Source organism: Sturnira hondurensis, unplaced genomic scaffold (genome assembly GCF_014824575.4).
Source record: "Sturnira hondurensis isolate 20B ecotype Veracruz unplaced genomic scaffold, ASM1482457v3 Scaffold0023456, whole genome shotgun sequence".
NCBI lineage: Eukaryota > Metazoa > Chordata > Mammalia > Chiroptera > Phyllostomidae > Sturnira > Sturnira hondurensis.
Window position 1 is genome coordinate 1,302,760 of NW_028096087.1, and position 26,124 is coordinate 1,328,883.

At 38.5% G+C, this 26,124-nt stretch overlaps 1 protein-coding gene across 3 annotated transcripts in view; it reads right to left on the reverse strand.

The window, feature by feature from the left end:
• CREM (cAMP responsive element modulator) overlaps window positions 1-26,124 on the reverse strand; it is a 64,012-nt gene that overhangs the window by 11,466 nt on the left and 26,422 nt on the right. For 2 of the 3 annotated variants that reach the window (XM_037037805.1, XM_037037804.1), the window contains one exon: window positions 3,161-3,317. In XM_037037805.1, coding sequence (XP_036893700.1) covers window positions 3,161-3,317 — 157 coding nt within the window. Of the gene's footprint in view, window positions 1-3,160; window positions 3,318-7,357; window positions 7,394-26,124 lie in introns of all 3 variants that reach the window. The other variant, XM_037037803.1, reaches the window with a different exon arrangement.

A 26,124-nucleotide genomic window follows, 5' to 3' on the forward strand; every position in this document is an offset into this window, starting at 1 on the left:
AGTTGACTTGCCTCTATTTCATCTAATATTCTTTCTGAGGTTTCCTCCTTTTCTTTCGTTTGGGGATTATTTCTTTGTCTTCCCATTGTTTGTGATACTCTTCTTGTTGTCCTCCACTTCTTAAATTGATCTGTTCTGGTTCACTGGGTTTATGGTGTAAACTTCTGTGGTAGGATACCTGTGAAAGTCACCGGTGCAGTCTTATGCAGGTATCTTGTTGTTCTCTGCTTCCACCAACTCCTTTCTTTATTGTGCGTGTGTGATCAGTTGTGGGGGAAGCAAAATGGTTTATGATAGCAGAGGGTTATTTTATGTTATTTACAGGCACAGTGAGCAGAGAAGAAATAGACAATCTCTTGGCTATGTATAGAGTTAACCGTGCTCTTCAACCCAGCTTACCACTTTTAGGAAAGGGCGGGCATAAGTTAAGTGTCTTGTTAAGAAGTGGGGGCTTGTGAGTTGGATCTAGAAAGCAGTGTGGTTGCGGGTGGTCAGATTTGAGGTAAGGTGACAGTACAGGTTAGTGAGGGGTGTAGCGTGTCAGTAAATATAGTAATAGAAGTGAGGCACCTGTAAGGTGATCTAAGGTCCGAGAGATGTGTTATGAAGTATTACTGTTGTACAGGACAGCCCTTATTTACCCTAATATTAGCGGAACACTCAAGTGACAAATTTTATGGGATCTGTCTAAATGGAGATTATAGAGCTTGGGTAGTATAGCAAAGGAAAGCACGTGAAGTATAGAAAATCAGCAAAACCCTGTGGAGGAAGGAGCCGTGGGAACCTGACAGGTAGTACAGTATACCCAACCAGGATTAAAAAACCGATACAGAAAGAGGTGGGATACAAAGATATTCTTGAAATGTAAAAAGGAGTAAGAATAATACAAAAATAATAATAATACACCTCAAAAGACAACTACGCAACGCACAAACAAACAATCTGACACACACACACTCACGCAAAAGTCAGGAGAAAAGAGGAATAAACGGAAAATTTGGGAAGAACAGAAGGACTAAAACCGGACAAGAAGGAGAAGAAATGAGGGACAGAGTATTGAAAGATAGAGCAACAATACAGTTTACAATATATAAGATTAATTACAAAAGAGGTTGTGAGAGCAAAAGAAAAAATAAAAATTAAAAATTAAAAAATTAAAAATAAAAATTAAAATTAAAAAAATTTAAAAAAAGAGAAAGAAAAAAAGGGGGGGAATGGAAAACACACACACACACACACACACACACACACACACACGAGAAGGAGGCAAAAAGAAGAGAGAAAAAAAAAAAGGGAGCACCCTTCCTTTGTTGATTTCGAACTGGCCAAACCAGTTTTTCTGGTTGCTGCGTCTCTGAGGGCAGGTTTGCAGGCGCGAGCTAGCAGGCTGCTGATTGGTCTGTGGTCGTGCACAACCCCGAGAAGCTGCCTGTGGCCCGCAGTATCGTTACCGTCCTTCTCTGCGGGACCTGGGCTTTCCCAACAGAGACTTCTCCACAAAGCCTGTCTCTCAGCCCAGCCCAATCCCAAAAGACCAGGAATGAGTGTCCCTCTTGAATCCCTCAGGCTGGCAGGCCGGCGAGCCGGGGGGCTGGCAACCACAGTGACCGCAGCTGCCACCCTTTATGCCAACCCAAGCCCACGGGTCTCTGCCTGGCACTAATCAGCCTGCCTAGACGGGGAGGGGAGAGTCGGCTCTCTCCCGAGGAGTGCTTTGTTGATTTCAAACTCTCCAAACCGATTTTTCTGTTTGCCGTGTCTCTGAGGGCAGGTTTGCAGGCGCCAGCTAGCAGGCTGCTGATTGGTCTGTGGTCGGGCACAGCCCCGAGAAGCTGCCCGTGGCCCGCAGTATCCGTACCGTCCTTCTCTGCGGGACCCAGGCTTTCCAAGTGGAGACTTCTCCACAAAGCCTGTCTCTCAGCTCAGCCCAATCTCAAAAGACCAGCAATGACAGTGTCCTTTTTAAATCCTTCGGGCTGGCGGGCTGGCGACCGCGGTGTCCGCAGTTGCCACCCTCTACGTTAACCCAAGTCTGCGGGTCTCTGCCCGGCACTAATCCACCTGTCTAGACGGGGAGGGGAGAGTCAGTTTTCTCCCGAGGAGTGCGCTGCCGGTCCACCGGACGCCGGCCCTCCAGCGTTCACCCCGTCACCGGCGCCCCGGCCCTGGATTCAGACGGGGCTCCCGTTTCCCCCTGATGGTGCCAGTCCCCTCAGCGCTGCAATTCTCGTTGGTACTCACGCTCCCCCAGAGTTGCCTGCCCTGGGAGTGCCCGGCCGGGCGCAGCCCGCGGCTTTCTGCGGGGCGCAGCCGCTTTTGTCTTCACTCTCCTTCTGGATTCCTTGCTGACCTGCCGCTGTTTGGTTCCTCCGTTACACTCTCTGATCTCCTATTTTCATAAATGTTGGGGAATTGTTGGTTGATTATGCTATTCTTCAGTAGATCTGCCCGGATATTCCACCAGATGCACGAGAGCTGGGTTCCCTAGGTGCTACTCTGTCGCCATCTTAACCCTCCTCCAGAAATAAATAAAATCTTAAAAAATAAAATAAAATTACAGACAGTGCATGAATAAGTGAGAAAATGAGAGAGACCAGGCTGGGAAGGTATATTCAATGATATTAATAGGTATCTCTAGGTGGTGAAGCTAAGCGTAATTTTAAATCTGTTTTTTGTATTTTCACTTGACTAGAATTTATTAGAATAAAGGTGTATTTTGGTACAATCAATACAAAATGCTGTTTTTTTTAAACACAGAAAGTAAGTAAACAACATGTAAAAAATATAGAAAATTCATAACCCATACTTTATTTTGCTCATAAAGAAGCCAGGAAATTATACTTACCACCTAATTTCATAAAATAAATGCCAAGAACAAAAGAAATTTTCATTTGTAATAAAGTCCTCCCACCATCATTTTAAAAATTAATGTATCTTACAGACATTACCTTTCTAACACCTAGGGATGTACCTCCTGCTGATGAAATAGTTGCATGTCTAGCAGACAGTCTATCATCACATGGAGAGCACAAGCCCAGATAAAATGCTGCTTAATGCTGAACTTGGGGAATTAGCTTAGGAAAAGTAAGTTTTTAAAAAGCCCACAGTTACAAATTACATATCCTATAAGTGGTTGCTGATTTCTAGTGAATCATCTTACCTGTTTTTCATCAACCTCAGCTCTCGTTTGCGTGTGGCTTCTTCTGCGAGTTGCTGGGGGTTGTGCAAACTTCCTGGGGAGGCAGCCACCACCACTCCCTGAGGCAAAGCAGTCGGAGGAGCTCGGATCTGGTAGGTTGGCATGTCGCCAGTGGCAGCTGCAATGAAATATTACATGCTTATATAAAAATTTTACAACTTGGTATTTTATATAAAATTGACCTGGAAAAGCATACTTCTCAAGTCTTAAGGGGTAATGTTGCCAATGTTTCAGATGATTTTTCTGAGCATTATAGGAATCCTAGGTATTAGAGCGCTTCAGCACTAGGAACAATGATATTTAGCATGCTCTAGACATTTAAGGAAGAAAATTGCCCTAATGCATTTTAGGTAGGTTTTTTATCAAAGGCTAAAAGTAGAGAGGCTTTTCAACTGAGAGTTTGTTGAGCCTAAAATCAGTGGTATGCTGATGAAAGTTTAACAACCAGCTCTCCTGAAGCAAGCTGAGATCGGTCACAGGTCGATTCAATGATGTAAACACTTTCACCATGGCCAATTGGAGGCTACCAGTATGACTTCAGTGAATGCAGAATTGGGAAGACACACACAGGAAGTAGCACAGCATGCAGATGAAACAGATGTAAACAGCAAGAGCATAGATTAAAAAATTATAAATGATAAATTTTGAGTATTAGTATTTTTAAGTAATTTGTTAAATATATCTTTAAATTTTTAATAGCTGTTTTAACAACCAGCTCATAAAAATCCCCAAAGTTTAACAATTAGCTCTAGCAAATTAGTGAGAGCTTCTTCCAGCACACCACTGCAGTAATTTTAATTAAGCAGAACACTTCCATCCAGTTAGATTTTCCTATAGCCTATACCCTCACCTAATGTCTTTTAGTACAAGTCCTATTGCCAGAAAAAGTACTGGAATGCAAATACTTGCTCACTGTATTTTCATCTAAGAGCAAAAAAAACCCCATACAAAACAGCAAAGCTCTACTTCAAACTGGTTTGTACAGAGAATGGTAATTTTTGTCTGTCTTAGTCTTCTTGGGATAATAGTATATTCCTAAGTATTCATTTAAAAATAGTGTCCAATTATAGTATAATCATAGTTAAATGAAAGACTCGGTATTTATTTATTCAGACAGTCCTCAGGGTGTCCTAATTTACATTCTACATGAGTGCACCTACTGCAATAAACAGCTTCCTTAAGACAGATGGGTTAAATTGATGAAACATGTTCCTGCCACCACTGTTTCAACTTTGAGAACATACAGTCCAGAGTTCATGTGACATTCTGATGAGATATGACCAAATACATGCTGTCAGAACTTAATGCAAGAAAATGATAAAATCCTATAAAAGTAGGTCTGAAGCAAATGCCAATCAAATATGAAACACATCGTTTCCACATTTCACTAAGAACTCAATTTTTACTCAAAAGGGAGATAATGGCTTTTTCTAGGTAAATGGAATATGATCACTGAAAATAGCCAAGTGCTTTAAAGGGTTAGTCAAAAGTTGATCCATGTGTTTCTTTTTGAGTAAATGCCAGGTTTTTATCCCCCATGGACTGAAGAATTAGGTGAGAGCATAAAACATTAAAAATATGGCTTTAGGGAAGATAACTTAAAAGTGTTCATAAGATTGTAAGGCTCTACTGCTTCTTCCTTCTATATATAATTTTTAAAAGATTTTATTTATTTACTTTCAGAGAGAGAGGGAAAGGGAGGGAGGTAGACTGGAAGAGAAACATCAATGTAGAGATACATTGATTGGTTACCTCTCACATGCTCCCAACTGGGGACCTGGCCCGCAACCCAGGCCTGTGCCCTGGCTGGTAATCAAACCCAAGACATTTTGGTGTACAGGCTGGCACCCAATCCACTGAGCCACACCAGCCAGGGCCTTCTATACATAATTTAAGAGACAATGATGAAACAATTATCACAGTTGTAATTGTGATAAATATAATGATGATCACCAACTTGGGATAATCCTAAATTTGTTACTGTGACAATTTAATACACACAGATGTCTCAGTATATGTCATAGAAAATTTTATACCTTTGCAATATTTCAGAAGAGAATTTTAAAGTCAGCTATAAACTGTTAACTGACAAAAGATTAAAAAACATGTATTTAAACTATATTGTAGAGGAGACAGATTGGAGCCTGGAGTAACAGTTCTCTTTACCCACATCAGGGAAGAAGGTCATGGGGTAATGAAGGCTGAAACAATGGGACAGCTGGAGGAGACAAAGGCTTTCTAAAACTGGAACAATGGCAGTGACAAGGGGAGGTTTCCTGTCGTCATGTTGACATATGTAAGCAGCAGGGATGCAGGCCTTGGTCTAGGGTTGTTCTTTTCAAACTGCTCACAAACAAGTGCAATAAAATAACATAAAGGCACAGAAGTGTTCATTATTCCCTCTCTAGTTTTGTATACATCTGCTTTTCTCTGTACTTAAAGTTAGAGCAGGATGTTTACACAATATACAAAAGTTAGTTGGAGAGTACTCATTAAAAAGTTAAAAGGGAAGGAATGAATATTTCACACATGAAAAAGAAAGTTCAGCCCTGACTGGTGTTTTCTTGGTTCATTGGGCATCCTCCAGGAAATGGAAAGGTCGCTGCTTGGATTCCTGGTCCGCACACGCCTGGGTTGCAGGTCAGGTCCCCAGTTGGGGGTACACCAGAGGCAACCAATTGATGTTTCTTCTTTCCACATCAGTGTTTCTCTCCCTCTCTTTCTCCCTCCCTTTCCCTCTCTCTAAAAATAAGTAAATAAAATCATTTTTTTAAGTTCATTCATTGGTCTTAGAATCAGAAATACCTTTAAATTTTTGCCTGTTTCCAAAATTTAAGCTACCTTCCAAAGACCAAACGTGGCACTGTGAAGGATCATGGCAATTCCAAATAAGGCATACTTAAAATATTTTGAGCAACAGCTTAGAAAAAACACCCTAAAATGGTAAGTTGGAAAGGATTATATATATGGACATATTAGTCCTCAAATGTTAGCTAACAAGCTGGATTTTATTATGATTTTTTCAGATACACTATATATTCATTTTATCTCTCTCAGTGCAAATCCAATTGTAGCTTATTGGTTCAAACCAGAAATATAAATTAGTATAAATCAGCAGGAATTAGTATAAATTTCTGATGATGGTACATTTCCAATGATCATGGAATAAATATCAATGGATAAATTCCATATATTTAAATATGATCTTACTAGTAAATAAATTTAAAAGGTATGGGCAAAGAGAAGGTCTTGTTTTAAGAAAATTCAAGTGTCAGAAAGTTTTATTATTGAAACATGTGATAAAAAGTTTATCACTTTACACAAAAATTCAGTGGTAATTTAATACAGATGAGATACCCAGCATCACAGTTCAAAGGGCATCCTGCATTCTTGGATTTCATATTCTTACCCTGGTATGCTAATAAAGACCATGCTCCATCTAATTACTAATGTGCCAAAATTATTTTTATTCTAAAATTTCACTGTATAAATTATTCCTAAAAAATAAGTGGGTTATCAGTGGGGAGTTTAAACTCATGATCAAAGAAAGATAATAAAAAGATACACTAATTAATTTTATTCTGAGGCAGCAAAAGTTTTAGAGAAGCTGTGGTATCTTTTGTGCCTTGCATGTAGTCCCCTTAGAACCTAGTAACACTTGGCATATAATGGGTGGCTGGTGGGCTTACTTGTGGGCCAGGAAGGAAATGTTGAACTTCCCAGGGTTTTGCACAAGCCCACTGTCAATTGGAATATCTCAAGTAAGCAGTCTTATTATTATAAGACTATTATTAGCCAGTATCATAGCTAAGTCTGTAACACTAAGACATGGAAAGCCCTAAAATATGCTATGTATTTATTCAAACTGGCCTTTCTTGATAGAAGACATTATTTTCTAAGCCTTCTCTTAGGTGTTAGTCAAATAACTTGGCATTTTAGAAGCAAAGGAGTTCTAATTACTCTATAGTGTTTCCAACCATCTAACTCCTGACATAAAAATATGTTTTAGGTTTGGTATCAAATATTTCACGAGAAAATTCCTAGAACTCTCCAGTTCTGGTCATTAACTTCATACCTCTCTGTGCAAGCTTTAAACACAGTACAGAAGAAAAAACATGGGACTTGGAGTCTGGGTTCTGGTGCAGCTCTGCCACTTACCAGCCATGTGACTTGGGGCAAGTTCAGTTTCCTCATCTGCAAAATGAGGATACATTATCTCATTTAATACTCAGCACAGAGCCTGGCTCATGGTAGGCGTTCAGCAAGTGTTAGTTCCCTTCCCCCTCCCTCCCTTAACTTCTGGAAGACAATGTTCTAAACTATGCTTATACTGCATATTAATTAAAAGGCAAATAACATCCATAAATTATTTCACTGGAGTTTCCCTTCTAACAAACCTGGGTAATGGAATGATTGAAATATATGGCTCTCATTCCTTATTTTGTTAAAAAAAATGCCTATTAACAACTTTTAAAATTTATACTATATTTTATTATATCCCTTTATAGAATAAATTATTAAAAGACAATATTACAAAATATTTCTTTAAATGTATGTAAACATTTAAAGTATGTAACTGTAAAGGTGAAGAATCACAAAATACTGAATTATACAATCTCATTAGACTCATAATAAGAAAACTGAAGAACTCCACAAGTCAAAGAGGTGCTTGTTTCCTTCTAACAGTGAAGGAAATGAGAAGCCCAGCCCAATGCCTATTTGATAGCTTCCAATGTGAAAGTTTATCAACACCCCACAATAGTGACTTTATTTGCCTATTGATTGATTGATTGATTGATTGATATCTCTACAGTACTGAGCACATTAACTGAACAAAACCATTTCTATCTGTGGAGCTCCTACCTTCATGTCTTTTTGCTATGTGTCATTAATCACAAATACACCTAAGTAATAAGCAATAGAGGTAACTTAAATGTCATACTTAGAAGCAGGGAGCTCCAGAAAGCTACTGACATCTTCACCTTTCTGTTTTGGTTCTCTCCCTCCCTATGACCATACCAGTGCTCCTAATGCTGAAACCAGGCTTGTCCTTACCGGGTACCTCACTCTGTCAAAAAGGTTCCCCTCCTCCTTGGTCCAGGTTTTCCAGGAAAATTAAATCCCATGTAAACAGGAATATTTAAACACTGAACAGTTCAAATATGTTACAACATCCAAACCCCAAAGAACCAAATCATTAGTTTTTACTTTAAGTTACACATGAGTTATACATTCAGTGAAAATCTCTAAAGTAAAAACAAAGTTTGTAGAAAATGAGAAATTATATTGATATTTTTAGTTCTATGTAATAGCAAACATGCTCTGTTGTCCCATGAGAGTGAACATACTCTAGGAAAAAGTCTACTTTGACTACTTAAAATGGTGCTAACTTTATTTTGTATGTTTTATAAGTGGTGTGTGGAGAAACAAAATTCTGAGGCGCAAGATGGTGGAGGTGTGAATGGAAGCAACACTAACCTTCTCCCAGGATCAATATGGAATTACAACTAAATTGTGGAGAAATCATCTGGAACAAACAACTTAACAATAGCAAGAGAGAAGCCTTATAACTATACTAGGACAGACAGAAGAATCAGCTTTAGCACAAGCTGACTGGTAAGGAGTGCGGTGGAGATACAAGAAGGCTGGGTGGGTGCCCACAGGTGGCAGCACCAGAGGAATAATTAAGCCACTGGTTGGGTCCCCCTGAGAAGTGTGGGTTCTATACCCTAGGCTGGGATCTGCAGCCTAGACCAAGAAAGCCCAAAAAGTACACAGATACCAACCAGTGGCATGAAGTGGCAGGGTTGCTCTCTGCCAGAGACGGTTGGCTGGAAACACATAGAGCCATTTAAAGGGCCAACACACAAATTTGCATTTGCAGCCATTTATCCTGAACCCTGGCAAAGGTGGGAGCAGGGTGGGCTAGAGATACCTGAGGAAAGACTGGAGACAGAATCTTTGGGAACAGAGTTGAGAAAGTAGACACCGGCATCCTGATGCTGAGTCACCCTCAACACAGCAACAGCCACCCTGCTCAGGCAGACCACTCCACTACAAGTGGCAACAGCCTGAGGGGAAACAACACTCCCTAAACTCAGGAAGGGCTCTGCCCCAGCTCTGTGGTCCTTAAGCCTGACTGCTGAGTGCACAGTGAATATATTAACAACCAAAGGAGTCAGCCACAGACAGTAGATCCCTGGCAGTCTTGAAACTGGGTGCCTCAGGTCAGATGGGGTCAATATCTGATACCACCATAGGCGGATCCAGAAAGAAAAAAAAGGGGGTAAATACTAGAGACTTCTGGCCAAGATGGAGGCATAGGTAGGTATACTTTATATCCTCACACTAGCAAAAGAAGAAGAACAACAAATTTATGAACAAAAAATAACCAGAACTGCCAGGAAATCAAACTGTATGGAATTCTGAAACCGAGGAGTTATAGAAGAAATATTCATTCAGACCAGTAGGCTGGCCATCCAGATGGCTAGCCAGGATGGAGATAGGCAGCAGAGGCTGAGCTGGGCAACTGGGAAGGAAAGGACTAATGGCGAAATGGCAGCCGGCAGAGCAGGCAGTCCCACATTTGTGTGGGGATAAACCCAGAGTTAAAACTGGGGAATGAGACAGACCACACAACCCAGGGCTCCACTGTGGGAAAATAAAGCCTCAAACCCTCTGACTCAAAAAATCTGTGGGGCTTGAGGTGGCAGGAGAAACTCCTAGTCTCACAGGAGTGTTTGCTGGACAGACCCACAGGGTCCTAAAATGTACAAAAAACAGCCCACCTGGGGATCAGCACCAGAAAGGCCGACTTGATTGTAGGTAGCAAGGAAGTGACTGGAAGCTGGCCAAAGCTGAGCAAGCAGCATTGTTCCCTCTCAGACCCCTCCCCTACATACAACATCATGATGCAGCCATGTGGGTTGCTCTGCTCTGGTGAATATATAAGGCTCTGCCCTTTACTACATAACAGGCATGCCCAGACCAAAAAAAAATAGGGCCCAAGTGAAAGAATAGATCAAAGCTCCAGAAAGAAATACAACTAAGTGATGAAGAGACTGCCACCCTGTCAGATGCAGAGTTCAAAAAACTGGTAATCAGGATGCACACAGAAATGACTGAGTATGGTCACAAAATAGAGGAAAAAGAGAAGGCTTTGAAAAGTGAAATAAAGGAAAATATACAGGGAACCAACAGTGACGGGAGGTAAATTGAGACTCAAATCAAAGGTCTGGAGCTCTGCTCCAGAGCAGAATGAAGAAACAAAACTTTTCAAAAAAAGGAGAGAGGTTTAGGAACCTCCAGGATAACTTTAAACATTCCAACATCTGAATCATGCAGGTGCCAGAAGGAAAAGAGGAAGACCAAGTAATTGAAAACTTCTTTGAAAACATAGTAAAGGAGAACTTCTCAACCTGGCAAAGGAAACAGACTTCCACAGTCCAGGAAGCTCGGTGAGTCCCAAAGAAGTTGGACCCAAAGAAGGACACACTAAGGCACATCATAGTTACATTACCAAGATTAAAGATAAGGAATCTTAAAAGCAGCAAGAGAAAAGGAGGAAGATACCTACAAAGGAGTTCCCATAAGACTATCAGCTGACTTCTCAAAAGAAATATCACAGGGAAGAAGGGGCTGGAAATAAGTATTTGAAGTCATGAAAGGCAAGGACCTACATCTAAGATTACTCTGTCCAGCAAAGCTATCATTCAGAATGGAAAAGCAGATAAGGTGCTTCCCAGACAAGGTCAAGTTAAAGGAATTCATTATTACCAAGCCCTTATTATATGAAATGTCAAAAAGTCTGATCTAAGAAAAAGAAGATAAAAATATGAACAGTACAATGACAACAAACTCACAACTTTCAACAACTGAACCTACAAAAACAAAAATGAACTAGCAAAGAACTATAACAGAGATTCACAGAAATAGAGATCACATGGAGGGTTATCAGTGGAGAGAGGGAGGGGCATGTATTGCGGTAAACATACATGGAATATGAAGCATAAATGGTAGGTACAAAATAGACAGGAGGAGGTTAAGAATATTATGGGAAATGGAGAAGCTAAATAACATATATGAACCATAGACATGAACTAAAGTGGGGCAATGATGGTGGGAGGAGTGGGGGAACAAGGTGGAAGGGAATAAATAGGAGAAAAAATGGGCAAACTGTAAGAGCATAATCAATAAAACATATTTAAAAAATAGTGGTAAATACTAGAGGCTACAGAGATGAATTCCACTATGGTCTTTTCCATGATTGGGGATATTTTCTTTACTGCATAGCTTTTTAACATTCATTTCTTGTCCATCAAGTTTGTACATACTAAGTCACTAGATTTTAAACTACAGTTTATCTCTCTCCTTTCATATAATAGTCTTAATCTCTTTACACCCTTCTTAATACTTGTTCATTTGCTGTTGATATTGAGATTGCAGGACAGCATCATTTTGGTGGTTGTGTGTTTTTTCCTGGGCTTTGTGATTTTGTTCTGGTAGTACCTGCACAACAGCATACAAGATGTGGTGGGTGGAGTGAGCCTCAGTCAACCACCTAGAGAGAAGGACTGTGAGAGAATGACCCAACAACAATAAAAACCAAGTTACATCCAGAGAGCCAACATAAACACCATAAGGGGTATCCCAAGAGCACCAAGCTCAGGAGATCAAGAAGACTGCCCCACTGAATCTCACAGGTCTCTTACCATAAAAGTTCACACCACAAACTAATGGAGTCAAAACAGACCAATTTAAGAAGCAGAGGCAAACAAGGAGAGTCTCCCGAATATTGGGAAAACAACCAACCAACCAGCAATTGAAAGAAAAGTAGTGCTAAATAAAACAAGAGACAAGTCAACTGTCAGATACTGAGTTCAAAACAAGGATTATAAGGAAGCTCTAGGAGCTCAGTGAGAATTAACAAAAATTACAGGAAAACTAAGAGAAACTTACTACAAATGATATCAGCATGAAAAAGGACACAGAAACTATCAACAAGAGCCAAGAGGAGATGAAGAATACAATTTATGAATTGAAGAAGGCAGTAGAAGAAATCAAAAGCAGACTAGATTAAGCAAAGGACTGAATCAGCAAGCTAATTAGGAACTTTCTAGCAAGGCAGAAAGGAACTCTCAAAAAGAGCAATAAAAGGAAAAAAAGAGTAAAAAACAACAACAACAATGAAGAGGGGTAAAGGTAACTGCAGGACAACATGAAATGTAATAATAACCATATAATAGGAATATAAGAAGGTGAAGAGGAGGAGTGAGGGATAGAAAACCTGTTTGAGAGTGTAATGATGGAAAACTAGCCTATGAGAGAAAAACTCACACAAATCCAGAAAATACAGAGGATCCCAATCAAGAGGAATCCCAATCAAGTCCTCCAAAGAGGACTACTCCAAGACACATCATAATGAAAATGGCAAAATTCCAAGACAAAGAGAGATTCTTAAAGGCAACAAGGGAGAAACAGGAAGTAACATACATGGGAGCCCCAATAAGGCTAGCAGCTGACTTTTCAACAGAAACACTACCAGCCAGCAAGGAATGGCAAGAAATATTTCAAGTAATGAAAAAATAAAGGCCCAAAACCGAGACTACTGCATCTAGCAAGGCTTTCAATTAAAGGGCAAATAGGAGTTTCTCAGACAACAAAAGGATGAAAGAATACACCGACTCCAAACCAGTGACACAAGATAAGTGCTTTAAGAAAAGCATTGCAAACAAGTGCTTTATTAAAGGAAGAAAAAGAGTGAGAGAGAGGGGAACACAGGCACAAAGGGGAATAAAATGGCAATGAATAAGTACCTATCAATAATAACCTTAAATGTAAATGGATTAAATCTCCCATGAAAAGATATAGAATAGGTGAATGGATAAGAAAAGATGATCTGTGCATATGCTGCCTACAAGAGACCAGCCTCAGGACAAAAGACCTACACAGACTGAAAGTGAAGGGTTGGAAACGAATATTCCAAGAAAAAAATAGGAAAAAAGCTGGGGTAGCAATACTTACATCGGACAAAATAGACTTCAGAACAAAAGGCATAAAATAATACCCAGAAGGATACTTCATAATACTCAAGGGAAGATTCCATCAATAAGACATAAACATTGTAAATATATATGCACCCGACATAGGAACATTTAACTATATAAAGAAAATCTTGGAGGACTTCAGGAAAGATATAGAGAGCAACACACTGATACTATGGATTTTAACACCCCACTGTCTAAAATGGGGTATTTCAAACAAAATATCAACAAGAATATTCTGGCATTGAACAATGCCCTGGATCAAATGAACTTAACTGACATATACAGGGCCTTTCATCCCAAAGAAGCAAAATAAATATTTTTTCAAATGATAATGGAACATTTTCAAGAACAGACCATACGACAGCACAAAAAACAAGCCTCAACAAATTCAGAAAACCTGAAATCATATCAATCATTCTCTCTGACCACAAGGGTCTGAAACTGGAAACCAACCTCAAGGAAACAACTCAAAAACGCTCAGATTTGTGGAGGTTGAATAGCATGCTATTAAACAATGAATGGGTCAAGAATGGGATCAAGGAAGAAATAAAAGAAAAATTCCAGAAACAAATGAAAATGAACTCATAACAATCCAAAACTTATCGGACAAAGTCAAGGTGGTCCTGAGAGGGAAGTTCATAGCAATATAGGCTTACCTAAAAAAAGATAGAAACATTTCAAATAAACAACCTAACCCTACATTTACAAGAACCGGAGGAAAAACAACAAAGACATCCCACAGCAAGTAGTGGGAAATAACTAAGATCAGAGCAGAATTAAATATCATAAAGACTAAAAGCACAATTTTAAAGATCAATAAATCCAGGAGCTGATTCTTTGCAAAGATAAAACAAAATTGACACAGCTATCAGACAAGAAAAGGAAATAAAAAGGATTCAAATTGGAAAGGAGGAAACAAAAATGTCATTGTTTGCAGCTGACATGATAGTGTACATGGAAAATCCTATAGAATCTACCAAAAAACTGCTCAATCTAATAAATGAATTTGGTAAAACAGCAGGATACAAAGTCAATATCCAGAAATCAAAGGCATTTTTATATACCAACAATGAGTCAGGAAAAGCAGAAATCAAGAAAAAAAATCCCATTCCATATAGCAAAAACAAAAATAAAATATCTGGGAATAAACCTAACCAAGGAGGTTAAAGACCTGTATGCAGAAAACTACACAACACTGAAGAAAGAAATCAAGGAAGGCACAAACAGATGAAAACATATACCATGTTCATGGATTGGAAGAATTAACATCATCAAAATGTTCATACTAACCAAAGCAATATACAGATTCAATGCAATACCTATTAAGTACCAATGGCATATCTCACAGACATAGAACAAACACTTCAAAAATTTATATGGAACCAAAAAAGACCCCAAATAGCAGGTGCAATTTTGAGAAAGAAGAACAAAGTAGGAGGGATCACAATACGTGATATCAAATTGTATTAAAAGGCCACTGTAATCAAAACAGCCTGGTACTGGCATAAAAACAGGCACATAGACCAATGGAACAGAACAGAGAGACCAGAAATAAACTCAAGTCTCTACAGTCAATTAATATTGGACAAAGGGGGTAGTACCATAAAATGGAGTAAAAATAGCGTCTTCAACAAATGGTGTTGGGAGAATTGGACAGCTATGTGCAAAAAAAATGAAACTTGAACATCGACTTGCACCATACACCAAAATAAAATCAAGGTGAATAAAAGACTTAAATATAAGCTGTGACACCATTAAAGTCCTGGAGGAAAATACACACAGGAAAATATCTGCATTGGCATATATTTCATGCAGCAACATTTTTACTGATATGTCCCCTAGAACAAGGGACATAAATGAAAGAATAAAACAACTGGGATCTCATCAAAATAAAAGGCTTCTGCATGGCTAAACAAAACAGCATTAAAATAAGACAACCAACTGCATGGGAAAACATATTTGCCAATGATACCTCAGACAAGGTATTCATCTCCGAAATATACAAAGAACTTCCACAACTTCACTCTAAAAAGACAATCAACCCAATGAAAAAATGGGCAAAGGACTTGAACAGACACTACTCCAAGGAGGACATACAGAGGATCCAGAGACACATGAAAAGATACTCAATATCACTACCTGTCAGAACGATGCAAATTAAAACCACAATGAGATACCACTTTACACCAATCAGAATGGCCATCATAAACCAAGCAACAAACACCAAGTGTTGGAGAGGTTGTGGGGAAAGGGGGACCCTAGTTCACTGTTGGTGGGATTGCAGACTGGTACAACCATTATGGAAAACAGAACACTAAAGAACACTAAAAATGAATATGCCTTTTGACCCAGCAATTCCACTGCTAGGATTATATCCTAAGAACCTTTAAACACCAATCCAAAAAAACCTATGCACCCCAATGTTTATAGCAGCACAATTTACAATAGCCAAGTGTTGGAAGCAAACTAGGTGCCCATCAGTAAATGTATGGATGAAAAAACTATGGTGCATTTACACAAAATAACTATGGTCTGTGCTACATTTAAACTGTGGTACAAAAAACTATGGTCTTCGTAGTAGTTTCTTATGATATTCTTTCTATACAGCAAAAAGAAAAAAGGAGCTCCTACCCTTTGCAACAGCATGGGTGGAACTGGAAAGCATTATGCTGAGTTAAATAAGCCAGGCAGTGAAAGACAAATACCATATGATCTCACCTTTAACAGGAACCTAAGCAACAAAACAAACAAGCAAGCAAAATATAACCAAAGACACTGAAATAGAGATCAAGCAGACAGGGACCAGAGAGGAGAGGGGAGGGAATTTCAGGGGAAAAGAAGGATTCACAGGAACAATTATAAAGGACACATGGCCAAAAACTAAGGGGGGTGAAAATGGGAGGGAGGTTGGGAGCACTGTGGGAGGGGGGCAGTTGGCTGGGAAGGGAGTAAAAGACAGAAAACTGTACTTGAACTATAATTAAATAAAATTTTTTTAAAAGATCATATGCCATAATCAAATGGGATTCAATCCAAGGATTCAAAGATGGTACAATATTCACAAACCAATAAACATAATACATCTCATAAACAAATGAAAAGGCAAATCACATGTCACATTAGTAGAGGTAGAAAAGTATTTAATAAGGTACAACACCCATTTATAATAAAACACCAAAGTGGCAGGGAGCATACCTCAACATAATAAAGGCCTGTATGAGCAACCTACAGCCAACACCATACTTAATAGGCAAAAACTAAAAGCTTTTCCAGTGAGATCAGGAACAAAAAGATGTCTGCTTTCACCAGTTCTCTTCAATTTATATTGCACGTGCTAGTCACAGCAATCAGACAAGAAAAAGAAATACAAGGTATCCAAATTGGAAAGGAGGAAGCAAAACTGTCACTGCAGATGGCATGATAGTGTGCTTAGAAAATCCTGTAGACTCCATCAAATAACTACTAGACCTAATAAGTGAATTTGGCCAAACAGCAGGATACAAACACAATATTCAGAAATTGAAGGCATTCTTGTGCATCAGCAATGAAATATGAGGAACAGAAATCAGGAGTAAAATCCATTTTGATATAGCAACAAGAAACATAAAGTACCTAGGAATAAACCAAGAAGGTAAAAGACCTAACTCAGAAAAATACACACCATTGAAGAAAGAAATTAAGGAAGATACAAATAAATGGAAGCATATACCATGTTCATGGATTGGACGAATTAACATCATCAAAATGTCCATACATTCAAAGCAATTTACAGATTCAACCCAATCCCTATTAAAATACAAATAATATATTTCACAGATATGGAACAAACATCTTAAAAGTTTATATGGAGCCATAAATAACTCCAAATAGTTGGAGCAATTTTGAGAAAGAAGAACTAAGTAGAAGGGATCATAATACCTGGTATCAAACTATATTACAAGGCCATGGTAATCAAAACAGTCTGGTACTGGACTAAGAACATATACATAGACCAACAAAACGGAATAGAGAGCCCCAAAATAAACTCATGGTCAATTATTATTCAACAAAGGGGGCAGAAGCACAAAATGAAGTAAAAATAGTCTCTTCAACAAATAGTGTTGGGAGATCTGGACAGCTAGATGCAAAAAAATGAATCTTAACCACCAACTTACACCATACATAAAAATAAACTAAAGAGGGATAAAAGACTTACATGTATTTTTTAATTTTATTTTTTATTGAATTTATTGGGGTGACATTGGATAATAAAATTTTTTGTGCATATTTTAAAAAACTTTTTATTTAACTCTTGTTCAAGTACAGTTTTCTTTCTTGTATTGCCAGCCCTGCCCACCCCCAGGGCTCCCCAACTCCCTCCCATCTCCACCCCCCACCTTAGTTATTGTCCATGTGTCCTTTATACTTGTTCATGTGAGTCCTTCCCCTTTTTCCCCTATGATTCTCTCCCCTCTCCCCTCTGGACCCTGTCAGCATCTTCTGTATTACAGTGTCTTTGGTTACATTTTGCTAGCTTGTTTGTTTTGCTATTTAGCATCCTGTTAAAGGTGATATCATATGGTATTTGTCTTTCACCGCATGGCTTGTTTTGCTCAGCATAATGCTTTCCAGTTCCATCCATGATGTTGCAAAGGGTAGGAGCTCCTTCTTTCTTTCTGCAGCATAGAATACCATTGTGTAAATGTACCATAGGTTTTTGATCCAGTCATTGACCGATGGGCATCTAGGTTGCTTCCAATGCTTGGCTATTGTAAATTGTGCTGCTATGAACATTGGGGTGCATAGGTTCGTTTGGATTGGTGCTTCAGGGTTCTTAGGATATACTCCTAGCAGTGGAATTGCTGGGTCAAAAGGCACATCCATTTTTAGTTTTCTTAGAAAATTCCATACTGTTTTCCATAGTGGTTGTACCAGTCTGCAATCCCACCAACAATGAACTAGGGTCCCCTTTTCCCCACAACCTCTCCAACACTTGTTGTTTGTTTCTTTGTTTATGGTAGCCATTCTGACTGGTGTTAAGTGGTATCTCATTGTGGTTTTGATTTGCATCTCTCTGATAGCTAGTGATGTCGAGCACCTTTTCATGTGTCTCTGGATCCTATGTATGTCCTCCTTGGTGAAATGTCTGTTCAAGTCCTTTGCCCATTTTTTAATTGGGTGGCTCATCTTCTTTGAGTGGAGTCGTATGAGTTCTTTGTATATTTTGGAGATTAAACCTTTGTCTGAGGTATCATTGGCAAATATGTTTTCCCAAACTGTTGCTTCTCTTTTTATCTTGATACTGTTTTCCTTGGCCATGCAGAAGCTTTTAAGTTCCATGAGATCCCATTTGTTTATTCCTTCCTTTATGTCCCTTGCTCTGGCGGACGTATCAGTAAAAATATTGCTGCATGGAATATCTGAGATTTTCCTGCTAATGCTCTCCTCTAGGGCTTTAATGCTTTCCCGGCTGACATTTAAGTCTTTTATCCACCTTGAATTTATTTTGGTGTATGGTGTAAGTTGGTGCTCGAATTTCATGTTTTTGCATGTAGCTGTCCAGTTCTCCCAACACCCTTTGTTGAAGAGGCTATCTTTACTCCATTTTATGTTACTTTCCCCTTTGTCAAATATTAGTTGACTGTAGAGATTTGGGTTTATTTCTGGGCTCTCTGTTCTATTCCATTGGTCTATGTGCCTGTTTTTATGCCAGTACCAGGCTGTTTTCATTACAGTGGCCTTGTAATACAGTTTGATATCAGGTATTGTAATCCCTCCTACTTTGTTCTTCTTTCTCAAAATTGCACCTGCTATTCAGGGCTCTTTTATAGTTCCATATAAATTTTTGAAGTGTTTGTTCTATGTCTGTGAAATATGCCATTGGCACTTTAATAGGCATTGCATTAAATCTGTAAATTGCTTTGGGTAGTATGGACATTTTGATGATGTTAATTCTTCCAATACAAAACACGGTATATGTTTCCATGTTTGTGCTTTCCTTGATTTCTTTCTTCAGTGTTGTGTAGTTTTCTGCATATAGGTCTTTTACCTCCTTGGTTAGATTTATTCCCAGATATTTTATTTTTGTTTTTGCTATATCGAATGGGATTTTTTCCTTGATTTCTGCTTCTGCTGTTTCATTTTTGGTATATAAAAATGCCATTGATTTATGGATATTGACTTTGTATCCTGCTGTTTTGCCAAATTCATCTATTAGTTCGAGCAGTTTTTTGGTAGAGTCTATAGGATTTTCCATGTACACTATCATGTCATCTGCAAACAATGACAGTTTTGTTTCCTCCTTTCCGATTTGAATGCCTTTTATTTCCTTTTCTTGTCTGATTGCTGTGGCTAGAACTTCCAATACTATATTGAATAGAAGTGGTGAAAGTGGACAACCTTGTCTTGTTCCCGATCTTAGTGGAAAAGCTTTTAGTTTTTGCCCATTGTGTATGATGTTGGCCTAGGTCTTTCATATATGGCCTTTATTGTATTGAGGAATGCTCCCTGTATTCACACTTTGCTGATTACCTTTATCATATATGGGTGTTGTACCTTGTCAAAAGCTTTTTCCGTGTCTATTGATATGATCATGTGGTTTTTGTGTTTCCTTTTGTTTATGTGGTGTATTACATTACTGATTTACAAATATTGAACCATCCTTGCATCCTTGGGATGAATCCTACTTCGTCGTGGTGTATGATCTTTTTGATGTATTGTTGGATGCGATTTGCCAATATTTTATTGAGGATTTTAGTGTCTATGTTCATCAGTGATATTGGCCTGTAATTTTCTTTCTTTGTTGTGTTTCTATCTGGCTTTGGAATTAGGATGATGCTGGTTTCATAAACAGAGCTGGGGAGTTTTCCCTCTGTTTGGATTTTTTGGAATAGTCTGTGAAGAATCAGGGTTAGTTCTTCCTTAAAAGCTTTGTAGAATTCTCCTGTGAAACCATCTGGTCCAGGGCTTTTGTGTGATGGGAGTTTTTTGATTACTTCTTCAATTTCATCTGCTGTTACTGGCCTGTTCAGGTTTTCTGCTTCTTTTTCATTGAGTTTTGGAAGATTATATTTTTCTAGAAATTTGTCCATTTCACCTAGGTTTTCAAATTTCTTGGCATACAGCTCTGCATAGTAATTCCTTACAATCCCTTCTGTTTCTGTGGTATCAGTTGTAATCTCTCCTCTTTCATTTCTGATTGTGTTTATTTGGGTCCTCTCTCTTTTTTTCTTGATGAGCCTAAAGGTTTATCTATTTTGTTTATCTTTTCAAAAAACCAACTCCTGGATTCATTGATCCTTAGAATTGTGGTTTTCGTCTCTATGTCATTTAATTCTGCTCTTATCTTGGTTATTTTCTTCCTTTTACTTGCTCTGGGCTGTCTTTGTTGTTGTTCTTCAAGTTATTGCAGGAGTCGAGTTAGGTTGTTTGTTTGAAATGTTTCTATTTTCTTTAGGTAAGCCTGTATTGCTATGAACTTAAGAGGGATAAAAGACTTAAATATAAGTCAGAACACCATAAATGTCCTAGAGAAGAAAATAGGCAAGACAAATCAGATATTTCCCACAGCAATATTTTCACTGATATGTCCCCTAGAGGAAGGGAAATAAAGGAAAGAATAAACAAATGGGAGCTTATTGAAATAAAAAGCTTTTGCATGGCTAAAGGAAACATCAGCAAAATGAAAAGGGAACCAAACACATGGGAAAAAATATATGCCAATGATACCTCAGGCAAGTGTTTGACCTCCATAATATATAAAGAATTCACTCAACTCCATTCCAGGAAGACAACCTAATTAAAAAATGGGCAAAGGACCTGAACAGGCACTTCTCTGAGGAGGACATACAGAGGGCCCAGAGACATGTGAAAAGGTGCTCAGCACCACTAGCCATCAGAGAGATGCTAATTAAAACCCCAATGAGATACCACTTCATACAGGTGAGAATGGCCATCATAAACAAATCAACAAACAACACATGCAGGAGAGGTTGTGGGCAAAAGGGACCTCTAGTACACTGTTGGTGGGAATGCAGACTGGTCAGCCACTGTGGAAAACAGTATGGAATTTCCTCTGAAAACTAAAAATGGAACTGCCTTTTGACACATCAATTCCACTGCTGAGATAATTCCCTAAGAATCCTGAAACACCAATTCAAAAGAACCTATGCATCCCAATGTTCATAGCAGCACTATTTACAATAGCCAAGTGTTGGAAGCAACCTAAGTACCCATCAGTAAATGAGTGGATTATAATATTATGGTACATTTACACAATGGAATAGTACACAGCAGAAAGAAAGAGTTCCTACCCTTCGGGACACCATGGCATGGAGGAATCTGGAGATCACTGTGCTCAGTAAAATAAGCCAGGGGGTAAAAGACAAATATATTTTGATCTCACGTATAAATGGAACCGAATCAACAAAGCAAACAAAGGCTAAGCAAGGAAAATATAACCATATATTGAAATAAAGAACAAACTGACAGTAACCAGAGGAGAGGCAGGAGAGGATAATGGTGGGAAAAGGGGAAGGGTCATCAAAGAATATGTATAAAGGACACATGGACAAAGCTAAAGGGGAGTAGGATTGAGTGTAGGAAGTGGGTATGGGTAGGGCAGTGGGAAGTGGTAGGGGGAAATGGAGATAACTGTAACTTGAACAACAATAAAAAAATAAAGATAAATTAAAATTTTTTTAAAAGAAACAAAAAGTGGTGTGTAGTGTGCTATTGTAACTCACCTAAGTTTAGCATTAGTTTATCAATGTTGGGTGAATTCTGGGGAGCAGGGTAATATGGTGTGAACAGAATCAGATAAGGACTCTGAAGAGCCAAACTTCACCACTTGCTAGGTTTATAACCTTGTAAAAGTCATATACCCACTCTGATCTGTGTGATTACATATACTATGAACATAATAATGTCTGCCTTGAGTAAATCAGGGGGTATGCGTGGAAAGTGCTTTTCCTTGTGAGTATTTAAGTATGGCTTCCTCAGTGAAGCCTACCCTGATCCTGTAACCTACATTAGCTATGAGTCTCTCAGAGTTTGATAGCACTTACCACATTTATATTTATTTTTATTTGTAACATTAAGTGATTTTTAATTTTAAAGTCTCTCACTATCTGATGGTTTCTTTGATATCGCTTAGCATATTTATGTTTATTTTATTTGTAACATTAAATGAATTTTTATTTTAAACTTTACATAAATGCCAAGTATTATTTTACTAGTCGGTATGTTTATAAAGGGAAGTAAAACTGGAAAAAGTGAAACAAATATCCCATTATCTTTCACTAAAAAATTTTCAAGTATAGTAGGAAAATAGCATAATGGCAATTTCATACAGATTCAGACTTCTATTTAAACTTAAGGTAGGTATGTGATTCCTATATTTCACTTCCAACATGATTATAACTTGTTTTGCTACCACCTTCAAGAAGCTATTATACCTGATACAAACCATACTTTTATGTGAAAATTTCCCAAAACCTTTTCCTTTCACAAATGTGAAATATATTCTTATTCCCTTGTATCAAATATTAATTAACTAAGATACGATTTTATAAATTTGAATTAAGTTGGAAGGTTTGTTTCTTAATAGTTCAGATATCCAGGCTAAATACATTTCATTAGAGATTTTTAGACCCAGAGACTAAAAGATAAAGAGTTAGACTCTTTAACAATCAGCTTATAAAGTCAAAATTGTTTCTAACAAAAATTTAAATTACATCTGACTGAATAATATAATTCTGTAAACTGTAAGTATTCCCTTTTCAAACTCAATCCCCTGTCCCTGTAAGTAAATACTTCTAAAACTTCTCCCAGACTGGTCATTATTGTCAGTAGCCTGGTGATGGTCTAGATCAGTTTTCCAAACTGTTAAGTTGTAGATCATTGGTCAGTCATAAAGTCAACTTCATGGGTCAAGAATAACATTTAAAAAAAAAGAAACAGAAGTATGACTACATTACATATACCAAAGCTAAGGATTACTTTTCAAGCAGATTTTTATATGGACACACAAGTCTACTGTCACGTAAATGTGGGCCATGGTCCAAAAGTTTGTGAGCCAATAATCTGTACCAATGAACCTTAGAGAGAGCAAGAGAAAGAAATGTCCTTTCCATTTTCAAACAGCACTTTAAATAGAATTTATTCTGTGAGAATTGACCAGATTTCCAAACATGATTTCCAAAGGTACAATAAGGTCTACTGAACAAGTTTGACATTTTAAAGTGTCATCATTTAGAAAAGTTTAAATTTAAAAGGATAAATCATGTATGGGCATTATGGGTAAAACTGTCAAAAAATATCTCTCCAAGGATGCTATATTTATTCTGTAAATGTTCAATTATTTGCAAGCAATGGTTAAAAAATTCATGCAAATTTTTACCTTAAATGTTCATCTTTAAATATATTCTAATTTAAACCCATTTTTGTTATGATATTCTCTCATGTTTAGAGAGTCAAATGATGAATTTAAATTTATAAACCAATTACTGTGTTTTAGGAAATAAATATATGCACAAAAGTGCTTTTTGGTCCTAAGAATCATGTAACATTCACTATTTCAGGTTACTTTAAGCTCATCTATATCTTACAATAAATTTGCCATTTGAGAACTTTTGCAATCTATACTATCTCTAAAATTTCACAGAAGTTTATTTTTCTTTTTAATAAATTTTATCGATTATGACATTACAGTTGTCCCATTCCCCCTTTCATTCCCTTCCACCCTGCACACTCTTCCCCCACCATTCCCCCCCCCTTTAGTTTATGTCCATGTGTCTCAAGTTCTTTAGATTCTATATTCCCCATACTATTCTGGCCCTTCCCCTGTCTATTTTCTCCCCACCATCTGTGCTACTTATTCTCTGTACCTTTTTCCCCCTTCTCCTCCTCCCACTCCACTGTTGCTAATCCTCCATGTGATCTCCATTTCTATGGTTCCACTCCTGATCTAGCTGTCCTCTTAGTTTGCTTTTGTTTTCAGCTGTAGTTGTTAATAACTGAGAGTTTGCTGTCCTTTCACTGTTCATATTTTGTATCTTCTTTTTCTTAGATAAGTCTCTTTAACATTTCATATAATAAGGGCTTGGTGATGATGAACTCCTTCAACTTGACCTTATCTGAGAAGCACTTTATCTGCCCCTCCATTCTAAATGAAAGCTTTGCTGGATAGAGCAATCTTGGATGTAGGTCTTTGAATTTCATGACTTGGAATACTTTCCAGCACCTTCTTGCCTGAAAGGTCTCTTTTGAGAAATCAGCTGACAGTCTGATGGGCACTCCTTTGTAGGTGACTGTCCCCTTATTTCTTGCTGCTTCTAGGATTCTCTTCTCCATTTTAATCTTGGCTAATGTGATTATGATGTGCCTTGGTGTGTTCCTTCTTGGGTCCAACTTCTGTGGGACTCTCTGAGCTTCCTGGACTTCCTGGAAGTCTATTTCCTTTGCCAGATTGGGGAAATTCTCCTTTATTATTTGTCCAAATAAGTTTTCCACTTGTTGCTGTTCCTCTTCCCCTTCTGGTACCCCTATAATTCAGATGTTGGAACGTTTAAAGATGTCCTGGAGGTTCCTAAGCCTCTCCTCATTTTTTTGAATTCTTGTTTCTTCCTTCTTTTCTGTTTGGTACTTTTTTTCTTCCTTTTGGTCCACTCCATTGATTTGAGTCCCAGTTTCCTTTCCATCACTATTGGTTTCTTGTGCATTTCCCTTCATTTCAATTAGTTTAGCCTTCATTTGTTCCTCTAATTTGTGACTAAAATCAAACAATTCTGTGAGGATCCTGATCACCAGTATTTTGAACTGTGCATCTGAAAGGTTGGCTATTTCTTGGTTGCTTAGAATTATAGGCTCTGCGGCTTTGAGTTCTTCTTGAGCCATAATATTTTGGTCTGTTCATACCTGTTATGTTTGAGGGGCGGAGTCTTAGGTGTTCACCAGGGCGGGGTGACCCAGTTGCTGGGTTGTGAAGCCGTATGTGGGGGCATGGTCAGAGAGGGAAAAAAAATGGCGCTTTGCTCCTCTTTCTCTCAGATTTCTGTCCCCTGTGTGGCTTCCCACAAGCAAATTGGGCCCTTCTGGTTCTGATTTCCTGGGTGTGTGGGCCTGTGCACCCTCAAGTACCCTGTGGGTCTCTCCAACGACCTCTCTGTGAGCCTGGGAGCCTTTCCCAGCACCTTGATCCTGAAAGTCTTTCCAGTTGGTGCTTTCAGGCTCTAATTCCCATCACTGGGGCCCTGGCTTGAGTGGTCTGTCTCCCTGTTTGTTCCTTCGCTTGGTTTATCTGCGCATGAATGTGTGACCATAGTCAGCCAGCCACCCTGCGCCCTCACTGGGTCTGCCCATTACCACCCCAGGCCTGGGATCTGCCAAACACTGCTGCCTATGCTCCTGGGTTGGTACGCAACGATCTTTCTTGCCCGACCCAGCTCTGCCGCTGACTCCACCCCTCTTACAGGTCTGGCTGAATGGTTCGTTGTTGTCGGGTTTCCGTACAGTTCAATTTTCTGTGTTTTGCCTGTGTTTTTGTTACTAAAACTTCGTTGTCTTTAAACTTAATTGTGGGCCCTGGCTGGTGTAGCTCAGTGGATTGAGCTCGGGCCTGTGAACTACACAATCGAGGTTCGATTCCCAGTCAGGGCACATGCCTGGGTTGCAGGCCAGTTCCCGGCAGGGGACTCACGAGAGGCAACCATACATTGATGTTTCTCTCCTTCTCTTCTTCCCTTCCTCTCTAAAGATAAATAAATAAAATATTTTAAAAAAATTGTGGGAGGAGGCACAGTGTTTCCACCTATGCCTCCATCTTGGCCGGAAGTTAGAATTTCTTTATAATACAAAAACCAAGTATCTAAATATAAATTAATTAATTAATTAAAAATTTGA